Genomic DNA, 11,293 nt, shown 5'->3' on the forward strand with positions numbered 1-11,293 from the left:
GAATGTCCCCTGGAACATAAATCATCAGAATGTCAGAACATGTACACATCACGTACTGTTTCTTGCTGGTCGACAGCAGTGTAGGTCAGTGCTGGTTTGGTCTGCAGATCTGATTGCAATAACAAAGAAGTGTCTGTCTGGAAACCGTTTATCTGCTTTCTATTCACGAGTCTGTTTGAGCTGCTCTCATCTCGTTTGTGTTTGAGTTTCCTCCTCTCACGCCTGCAGCAGCTTTCACCAGGTGATAAAGTCAGATTAACTGGCCTTTTCTGATTAAATTACCCTTAAAAAGGAGCAGGATCTTCAGAGCCTCACAGCATCTCTGAAGCTCTGCCGTTCTCCTTCATCCGAGCAGGTGAGCAACTCAGACTTGAGCGAGATTTGCTTCATTACTGTATCCATAGCTGCACCAAAGGTGAGCAAAAGTCTTCTGTTTTAAAATGATTTAAATTAACTTTTTATTAATTATTACGTTTTCTTTAAAGCTTCTTTGGCAGGACTAGTTGTTTTTGAGACCAAATTGTTTCTGAGTCTTTTCATAGAAATGTATAGGATTGAATCATAAAATATTATAGTTTTTGACTATTTATTTATTTTTTTTCAAAAACTAGAGTACTATTTGAAATAAAGACATTTATTTTGCGGATTTGGGCTCCAAACTCACCAGTTGGTAGAACTCCTGCTCCCCAGTATCCCCCAGGTGAATCATCTACCAGCAAGAGAAAAACTGTGTTGTTGTAGCAGTTGGAGGGTTTCTGGTTAAAATCCCAGCTAGATGCTTAATGGTCTCTGTGCATGCAGATCTGGAATGGACCATCCAGCCTGCATCGTTTGCCCAAAGATAGCTGAGAAATCTCCAGGTTAAAGCAGTTATGGCTTTCATTCTGCTGTATTTTGTTGTTTCTACAGTCTGAGGAACCGACTTTCAGACCAGCGAGAACGAGGATGTCTGCTTCAGTCCTTCACTCCTCGCAGTTCACTGTGATTGTAAGTAAAACATCCAACTGATTTAGATTATTTTACCTAATTAGCTGCAACTTTCAATTAACTATGAAACTAATCTTCATTTTCTGATGTTTTCTGTTTGAACAAAAGTTAAGAAAAAAACTTTATACTTATACTTTCTTTTCACCGTCTTCTATTGGCTTTTATTGGAAGACACATTTTTCAAGTTTGCACAAAGTATTAGTTGCAACTTTTTGTAATAGTTAAAGTTATTTTTAGCTTTAAGTGCAAGCATAAGAACATAGAGAAGAAATGGGATCCAACTATAAAACCAGGACTCAGACTAAAGTTAAATAGGAATTTGTGGAAATCGGTGCTTGACGTGCTTCTGGGCTTCAGGCGCTCTGAGATGACCAGAGAAGCTGGTTAGTGACATCCAGGTTCAGGGGGCATGTGCCTCTGAAGAATGACCTTATTGTGGGGCAGGTTAAGGGATAAATTTGCAGAAGCAGTTGGTGTAAGGTAGATGTAGTATAGCAAGAAGGGGTGCAATGGGTTCAAGCCCAGAGATCCAGAAAGCAGTGTCAAAAGGAGGCAGAACAAGAGTCAAATCAGATCAGGCATCACTTGGTGAGCTGGAGAGTGATGGAGTGAACCTGACTGTATGTCACTGTAGGATACAGTTTTTTAAATATGACCACCACAAGGCTGTAAACGGTTGAGTTGTCTTTTCATAAACAGCTCTTTCTTGTTCCTTCCAGTTGGGGTTGATGCTCCTGATGCTCTTCTCACTCAGCAATCAGAAGACTGTGAAAAACACTAAAGACAGCAGCGGTAAAGCCTTTCAGACAAACCTTCAGAAGCAAACTACAAAGAAAAGACTTTTCGGGGGGACAAAAATTAGAAAAAGTGTTTTTTGATCTTTGTGTTTCCCTCTTTGTCTGAAAGCAGATCTGAACAAGAGAGTTCGCGAAGTCTCCCCGGAAAAATCCGAGCCCGTTCATCACCGCGTTCGGCGTGGCGGTAACAAGAAGCAGAACTATTACATCACCCCTCCATCCTCCACCACTGACAGTGGAGCCAAACTGAAATGGCAAAAATGGGAAGGTTCTCTGCCCGAATTTGCTATTTCAATCCTCAACAAAGACAAGCCACGTAAAGAGTATTTTTGCAGACTCGCTGAGTCTCCATGCAAAGCTGGGTTTTACACTCCAGGTGAAGGTGCATTCTGTCACTATGCTAATGGAAAAAACAAGGAAAAATCTGCTTCCTTTGAAATTCTTGTTAATGAAGACAATTTTGAAGATGTTAAATGGGAAACTTTTTCCATTTTCAGTTTGCCTAAAAATCCAGTAAGGATTTGTGAGAACGATAACTTGTATGTAGGTTTGACCGATAGTGGTATCCTGGTGGTGCATCCTGATGAGAAGTGTTTTCCTGTGATCACTGGTTGTGCAGCTCTGGTTGTTAAATTTGATGATGTGGTTGGCCAGGAAATCTCTAATGTCCAGTACAGCAATGAAAAGAAAACAAGTGAAAACCTTCAGCCAGAAATCTTAGTTGAAACTGCTGTTTCCAATACGGCCTCAAGTGAAATCAATAAGAAAGTTGAACTCTCAAAGAAAACCACCAAGACGGAAACATGGAGCGTCTCTGGTACTCTCACTCTGGGTGTGGAAACAAAGTTTAAAGCAGGACTCCCCAAGATTGTATCAGGAGAAGTTCAGGTCACCGGTCAGGTCTCTTTGCAGCTTTCACATGAAAGTTCGAAGACAGAGGAGATCAGCCACTCTGTTACTTTAGAAGTTCCAGTTCCACCAAAACGACAGTGTACGGTTGTGATGGAGGGTTATCGAGTTAAAGAGAACATCCCCTTCACTGCAGACCTCACCCGAACATACAAAAACAATAATAAAAAAACTGTGCGCATCATAGGGACGTACAAAGGCAACTATGTTGTAAAAACTAAGGCTGAAGTGAGAGAGTGTTCACTGAAAGAAGTTCAAGGCTAAAATAGTCAAAAGTCAAGTGGATGTGGAACAAGACAAAACATGAAATTAAATAGTCTTCAACTTAGAACATGTTTCACCTAAAGACTTCTTTACTCGTCTGTTTTTCCAGCAGCATTCTAAAGCAGCTGTGCTTTGCCAAATGAATGAATATCAAGTTCTTGAGTTTGTGAACGACAAACATCTAATGATTAACAGGTTCTATTCTGGACACTGAAGTTTTATGGTGCATTCACACCGGACGCAGCAGTTTCAGTGTTAAGTGAATGTAAATGTGTGATTTGGGCATCGGGAGAGCTCATTAACCAAATCAGCTTTGGGCATGTGACGTTTTCAGTGACTACATCAAAGGGTAGAAACAGAGATTCATTATGGCCTCCCGCTGTGAGGATTTTGGTCCTGAACTTTCATCCATTTTCTTAACCTGCTGAGACTGCAGGATTGACAGACGCTGTCCCGGTTACTGTGTGGCGAAGGCAGGATACACTCTGGACAGGTCGTCAGCCTGTCACAAAGCCACGGCAGAGAGAGGCGGCAGACGCAAACTTGACGTGCTTGCCGCGTTCGATGTGAATGTACCATTACATGTTGAAAACCATCATTGGTCCAAAAATAAAGTTTTATTGGGTTAATAAACAAGTAAACAAAAACCTGTACTCCTGTCCAAGTCTTGCCGTATTCTTCAGTGTAACTGTAGCTGGCCATGCTTATTTCTTCTGTAATTTCCTCTGATTTCTGAAGACAAATAAAGTCAATTGGAAAACTAGTCTCAGCTGGTCTCATTGCAAAAAGAATGTCCCACTCCAACTCCGTATTCTCCTTTTGTAAAATCATTCCCACTGTTTAAGTATGATTAAGTATTTTTTAGTTAAATTTAAAAAGCTTGTGTTGTTTTTTACAAGAGAAGAGCTCATCACCTCTGGGTTGTTGGTGGGACTGCTGCCTTTGAACAGTTCTGCACTGATATCCCAGCATTCCTTTGTTTACACACTCCCCCGCTATCTACAGCCCCTAAAAATCTCAAGCTAACATTAGCGTAGTGTACCACCTCTAAGGGATATCAACTGTGACGGTATTAAAAACTTGTAATTTGGAACCCTAAAATAAAATGACCACAGAATAGTGAAATTAGCCTACTTATTATTTAATTAGACATACATAAACAATACAAAGACACCAAAAAGATCCCAGCTTGGTTTAATCTTGAAATTTTAATTAAAAGGATTTTTTTTCTTCAGCTTAAGTTTTGTTCTTAAGTTCAGTTTTGTTCAAAATTTAAGTTAAGATTGAGATCTAGTTTTTTGTTTTATAGTTCTTGTAGATTCATGGTTTTGTTCTAGTTGTTTAACTATCAAGTTCTGGCTTTTTTTGAATTCTGAGATTAGTGAGATTCCGAACCACAACATGAAAAAAGTGATTAACAATGGAAATGATTCACAACAGAAATAAATAACAGACTTTTTTTATTTTATTTAGTTAAATATTTGTATTTCATATTTTTATATTTTACTTCTCTTCAAATGCAAACAGACATATTTAATGGGAAAGTGTAAAAGACTAATTAAATATTTAGACTACAGGTTGTTCAATATCTTTTTATATAATCAAACGTACATCCTTATAAAGATATAGCTAAATATAAGTACTCGAGGTTGATTTGAAACAATACCAATACAGATGAACTCCTAGTCTTACTTACTTATTTTTTTATGAATGTATCTATTTCCTTTCTCTTTTTTCTTTCTTTTTTTTGTCTCTGAAGAACTGATGGGGGGATTTATATGTAAAATTCCTATATTTAATCAATGTATGTTTTGCTTTGTACTGTTGTGCTATGTTCTGTTATGTATCAGTTGTGGTGAAAACTAAAAATAAAAGGTTTAAAAAAAAAAAATATATATATATATATATAAACATTTCTGTGTGGTAAAGCATCAAATTCTGCAAAAATCCCTTTGTCTCTTGTAAGAAAACAGACCCTATCTATTTTTAAAAGAAAACATTAACCTTTTACCTCTTAAACTTAATTTTAAAAAGATACAAATATAGAACAAACAATGATTGTGCAAAGAGTTTTCAAAATCATACAGTAGGATCAGGCTTTTGATTGCTATAATATGAAGCATCATAACCTCAGAAATGAAAAACAAAAATATCCATGAATGTTGTCTCTGCTGTGTGGTGTTTCTCCAGTGTGAAGTCGACAGAAGGTCAATCTTCATTCAAAACAACAGATGAAGACTCTAATTCTCGGAGGGAAATGTGAAGCCCTTTGCTGGAGATGACCGAGCTTTCAGTGATCAAACATATTCACTGTTTTTTTGTTGTAACACAAGTCCTTGTGCAACAATGACATTAAAGATCATTCTGATTCTGATTCTGGTCGAGAAAACTAAAATAATGGCGTTAACACAAAATAAATCAGAGAACTATATAACTTTGAAATTGTGTAATAGAGACCTTAAACAAGGAAGGCTGTTTAAATATTTGGGTTTGGTGCTTGATGAAAAATTAACATGGACATATCACATACATATCACATTACATAACAAGGGCTGCACGGTGGCGCAGTGGTTAGCGCTCTTGCCTCACAGCGAGAAGGCCCCGGTTCGACTCCCGGCTGGGACCTTTCTGTGTGGAGTTTGCATGTTCTCCCCGTGCATGCGTGGGTTTTCACCGGGGACTCCGGCTTCCTCCCACCGTCCCAAAACATGCTTCATAGGTTAATTGATGACTCTAAATTGCCCCTAGGTGTGAATGTGAGAGTGAATGTGTGTGATTGAGGCCCTGTGACAGACTGGCGACCTGTCCAGGGTGTGCCCCGCCTTCGCCCTTCTGTAGCCGGGATAGGCTCCGGCACCCCCGCAACCCCGAAAGGGAAGAAGCGGTCAAGAAAATGGATGGATGGCTGGATTACATAACAACCCCCCCCCCCCCTGGGTTTTCTGCCCCTTGATAGGATCTCTCATGGCAGACAGGTTCTGGGTGGCGAGCCAGACAAAAAAGCGGTTCTGAACCCTGTTGTGAGATGACACATCAAAGATTCTGTAACATCGTCCAGATTGGCGTCATCAGGGACCCACCCAGGAGACAGGTTTGGGATTCGGGATTGGCCGTGGCACAGTGTGGGGGTTCAGTGTCTTGCCCAAGGACACTTTGACACATGGACAGGCAAGGCGGGAATTGAACCCAAAATCCTCCGATCAGGAGGATTACCCAGGGTGAGAGGCAGCTGGCCAGGATGGGCATGAGCCCCCAGTTTAGCCGCCACGTGTTAGGGTTCCTGGTAGATGAGAGGGTTGTGTCTCTTTGCTTTGGGTTGGTGGAAAGGTCTCTGGTTTTGGCAGCAGTTAGGTCCATAAGCACCCGAGCTTCTTGGTTTCTCTTGGACGGGGGACTCCACTGTCCTCCTGGGGGCCTTTAATGCCGACTTGGATAATGACAGCGGTACCTGAAGGGGCGTGACTGGTAGGAATGGCCTCCCTGGTCTGTTAATAGTCTCTATGAACAGAGTTTCTAGATGCAGCCAGGGCCCGGAAGGGATCTGGTTTGGGGATAACAGGATTTTTTTCTCTGCTCTTTGCAGATGATATTGTCCTGTTGGCGTCATCAAGCCAGGACCTCCAGCATGCACTGTAGCGGTTTGCAGCAGAGTGTGAAGCGGTGGGATGAGGGCCAGTGCCACTAAGTCTGAGGCCATGGTTCTTGAAAGGTTGTTTGGCCTCTCTCTATGAGTGGAATGCTCCTGCCTCAGGTGGAGGAGTTACAGTATTTTGAGGGTTCAAAAGTGAGGGAAGATTGGAGAATGAAAACATGAAGAGTGCTGGAACGACTTCTTCGAACAGCCAACAAGAGACATGACACTTTAATTCAGTGGTTCATCCTCCAAAAAGTAAAAAAGATCAGTAGTCCTGCCAGAAAAATTGGCAATAATATGAAGTCTAACGTTACCACTACAGTAACTTTAAATACTAGATCAGCCAAAGGATTTGCTATTCTGAGAATAAACTCACTCAAATCTTCCTAAAATGTTACTATAACTTCTAATTTATGAGCAATTTATTTGTGAAAAGTCACATCCTAATTTTTCCACCTCTGTTTGTGCAGTTGTACCATAGTAGTAAACAGGCATATGGCCCTTTCCAATATGGCATCCAACTTTGCATATGCAACAAGCCAGCAGAGCAACTCCAGCCTGTTTAACTCATTAATCTATAACTTCTTACTTTATCGTCCCACTTTTTCTTCCCCCCCCTGGTCAATTCACTGTTGAAGCTTCATAGCTATGGGAAAGTCCATACAACACAATTGAAGCAACTACACAGACATCAATAACTATTAAAAAAGCAAAGTAATTAATTTAAAAAGCTACCACGTAATTTAAATTTCCAACATAAACCAAATAAATCAATTTATTTCAAATAAATACCTGAAAAAAGAAAATAATGCCAACAGAAAATTAAACATTCATAAATGCCAACATATGAATGCAGATGTACAGTGTTGTCTGGGCCAACTTCATCAAGAAATAGACATTTTTTATTAATAGTTGTCAGGTACAATTATTTTTTGTAGAGACACAAGTGTGCATGGTTTATGTCTGATCTATCCAGTAAGCTTCACTAGTTCATGTTTGAAGCTGTTGTCTTGGTCCAGGAAGCTCTTATGGAAAACCATAAATAATTTAAACATGTGTCTTCTCTTTCACATACATTCAAACATTAGAATATTTCTGTCAGCGACTGCCACTTCCAAAAGCACAGAAGCTTTCATCAGTTTTGTCCGAGGGTTGTGTCAGGAAGAGCATCCGATGTAAAATCTTTGGCAATCAAATACTAGTATGCAAACCTGACCTGTAGCATGCATAAAGCACTGGTCAAGGAAGGAGGAGTTTGTTAGGAGTTTTGTGGAGGTAAAAAGAGTCAGAAGATAGAAATTAAAGGTGTGATGTTTAATGTTGTTAGTGGGCATGTTCCACAGGTAGGATGAGGAGAAAGAGAAATTCTGGTTGGATCTTGATGAAGTGATGATGAGCATCCCTAGAAGTGAGAGAGTTATCATTGGTGCAGATTTCAATGGTCGTGTTGGTGCAGGAAACCGAGGTGATGGGAAAGTTTGGTATAGAAGAGAAGAATGTAGAAGAATAGACTCAACAAAAATATAAACCCAACACTTTTGTTTTTGCTCCCATTTTTCTTGAGATGGGCTTAAAGATCTAAAATTCATTCCAGAATAACTTTACTACAATTTCTCTCAAACATTGTTCACAAATCTGTGTAAATGTGTGATTGTGAGCACTTCTGCTTTGCTGAGATAATCCATCCCACCTCACAGGTGTGCCACATCAAGATGCTGATCTGACATCATGATTAGTGCACAGGCCACCCTGAAATGTGCAGTTTTTTTTATTTATTGGGAGTCTGGGAACCCAGAACCAGTCAGTATCTGGTGTGACCACTATTTGCCTCATGCAGTGCAACACATCTTCTTCGCATAGAGTTTATCAGATTGTCAATTGTGGCCTGTGGAATGTTGGTCCTCCTCTTCAATGGCTGTGTTAAGTTGCTAGATACTGGTACATGCTATCGTATACTCCGGTAAAGCACATCCCAAACATGCTCAACGGGTGACATGTCCGGTGAGTATGCTGGCCATGCAAGAACTGGGACATTTTCAGCTTCCAAGAATTGTGTACAGATGGGGCCGTGCATTATCTTGCTGAAACATGAGGTGTTGTTCATGGATGTATGGCACAACAATGGGTCTCAGGATCTCATCACGGTATCTCTGTGCATTCAAAATACCATCAATAAAATGCACCTGTGTTCTTCGTCCATGACAGATGTCTGCCCATACCATAACCCCACCACCACCATGGGCCACTCCATCCACAACATTGACATCAGCAAAGCGATCACACCTCTCCATTGTCCCAGACGCCATCGAATGTGACCATTTGCCTACTCAAGTCTGTTACCATGACGATCTGGAGTCAAGTTAAGACCCCGATGAGGATGACGAGCATGCAGTTGAGCTTCCCTGAAACGGTTTCTGACAGTTTGTGCAGAAATTGTTTGGTTATGCAAACCAATTGTTTGAGCAGCTGTCTGAGCAGCTGGTCTCAGACCATCTTGGAGGTGAACCTGCTGGATGTGGAGGTCCTGGTCTGTGTGGTTACACGTAGTCTGCGGTTGTGAGGCCGGTTGGATGTACTGCCATATTCTCTGAAACGCCTTTGGAGATGGCTTATGGTGGAGAAATGAACATCGAATTCACGAGCAACAGATCTGGTCGACATTTCTGCTGTCAGCGTGCCAATTGCACGCTCCCTTAATGTTTGTGACATCTGTGGCATTTTGCTGTGAGACAAAACTGCACATTTCAGGGGGGCCTTTTATTGTGGGCAGTCTAAGGCACACCTGTGCACTAATCATGATGTCAGATCAGCATCTTGATGTGGCACACCTGTGAGGTGGGATGGATTATCTTAGCAAAGCAGAAGTGCTCACTATCACAGCAGACAGATTTGTGAACAATGTTTGAGAGAAATTGTAATATTGTGTAATTTTAGATCTTTAAGCTCTTCTCATGAAAAATGTGAGCAAAAACAAAAGTGTTGGGTTTATATTTTTGTTCAGTGTATATGAACCAGAAATCTTAATTTTACACTGTTCATGTATTTCCCACACTAAAACATTGGTATGAAAACAGAGGTTATGATAACGTTGTCCACTAATCGGATCAAATATTGACAAAATTTTGACGTCAAGTCGACATCAAGGGTTATTAAAGCATTGACTATAACCAATTGCTGATTTATGTTGAACCACTGTCTGATTATCAGATTTTGCCTGAGACAACAGCAGAAACTGCATCTTCTGTGTTGTTTTCTTGTTGAATATCCATATGGCTGAAGCCAGAGTAAACATGCTGAGTTAAGGGTTCCACTTCAAGCACCTTTCCACTTTCATTCTTTTTGCACTGTAATACTATGTGATACTGTCTGCAACATTCACAATTTCTATTGTGAGATCAGTATTGAAAATTTGTTTTTTCTGAGAAAATGTCTGCATTTAATTGAATCTTCGTTGTCCATTGTCAGAAAGCCTGAACGAATCACCCTTTTTGACATCATTCATCTTTATCTGGTCTCATGTTGTGGAAAACATTTCACAACACTCACTTATCAACATGAGAAGTGTTAGTTGTTCTGCATTTCTTATTTTAATCCAGAGTTCTTGTGACATAATCACTGTAACCTAGAAATTACAGGATGGTTATAAAGAACTGTTACCAGATGGTGAGATTAGTGATGCTTGTGGAAAGAGAATGTACTTCATCCAAAAACTATTGGGGGAAGGTTGATCAACAAAAAGTACAAGAAAAAACATGTCATGACAAAAGTTCCAACTAGAACAGTAGATAGTAGCAATTATCCAGTAGGGAAGGGTAACTCGACTTCTTTTCTACATGCCCTGGTACCAATTAGGGGAAAATCCTACAGGGCTGTAGGGCTGAAACCTCGAGTCCAAACAACAATCAGAGCTTTGCTTTGGCAGATGGAAAAACACATGCTGCCCTGGGGGAGACATATCTAATATATTTTAATATATTCCTGGCACAATGCTAAGTACCCCTTGGACACACATTATGGAATATCAAATCTTCACCTTCCCACTTAGGTCTTGGTTTTCTCCATAAAATCTCAAGTACACTCACTGACCACTTTATTAGACACACATGTCCAACTGCTCACTAACGAAAATTTCTAATCAGCGAATAACATGGGAGAAGCTCATTGCCTTTAGGCATTTAGAGATGGTCAAGAGGATCTGTTGCAGTTAAAACTGAGCAACAGCTGCAGAAGAGCATCTCTGAACACACAACACATTGTTGATGAGCTACAGCAGCAGACGACCACACCGGGAATCACTCCTGTCAGCTAAGAACAGGAAACTGAGGCTGCAATTCACACAGACTCACCAAAACTGGACAATAAAAGATTGGAAAAACATTGTTTGGTCTGATGAATCTCCATTTCTGCTGTAACATTCAGATGGTGGGATCACAACTTGGCATCAACAACATGAAAGCATGGATCCATCCTACTTTGTATCAATGGTTCAGGCTGATGCAGGTAGCGTAATTGTGTGAGGGATATTTTCTTAGTACCAATTGAGCATGGTTCCAAAGCCACAACCTACCTGAGTATTGTTGCTGACCATGTCCATGTTGAATTTTGTATTTGGTCAAACCATTTAAGTTCCACGTAATTTCAGAATTCCCACATCATAATCTGCAGCTCCAGTAATAATAACAGTCCTGTTTCATAACTGGAT

The 11,293-nt window shown here is 40.4% G+C and overlaps 1 protein-coding gene across 1 annotated transcript; it reads left to right on the plus strand.

The window, feature by feature from the left end:
- LOC112148938 (natterin-3) lies at window positions 1–3,710 on the plus strand. Its single transcript, XM_036213766.1, has 4 exons — window positions 1–355; window positions 910–987; window positions 1,707–1,779; window positions 1,897–3,710. Exons 2-4 carry the CDS (start codon window positions 946–948, stop codon window positions 2,955–2,957), a joined length of 1,176 nt encoding a protein of 391 aa, XP_036069659.1. The 5' UTR covers window positions 1–355; window positions 910–945; the 3' UTR covers window positions 2,958–3,710.
- The last annotated feature ends 7,583 nt before the right edge of the window (window positions 3,711–11,293 follow it).

Source organism: Oryzias melastigma, linkage group LG9 (assembly GCF_002922805.2).
Source record: "Oryzias melastigma strain HK-1 linkage group LG9, ASM292280v2, whole genome shotgun sequence".
Taxonomy (NCBI): Eukaryota; Metazoa; Chordata; class Actinopteri; order Beloniformes; family Adrianichthyidae; genus Oryzias; species Oryzias melastigma.

Bases quoted from the DNA above. Each gene is read 5' to 3' on its own strand.
- LOC112148938 (XM_036213766.1), top strand. From the start codon at position 946: ATGTCTGCTTCAGTCCTTCACTCCTCGCAGTTCACTGTGATT. The intron at 988-1,706 runs GTAAGTAAAACA...TGTTCCTTCCAG, and splicing joins CCTCGCAGTTCACTGTGATT to TTGGGGTTGATGCTCCTGAT. The intron at 1,780-1,896 runs GTAAAGCCTTTC...GTCTGAAAGCAG, and splicing joins AAACACTAAAGACAGCAGCG to ATCTGAACAAGAGAGTTCGC.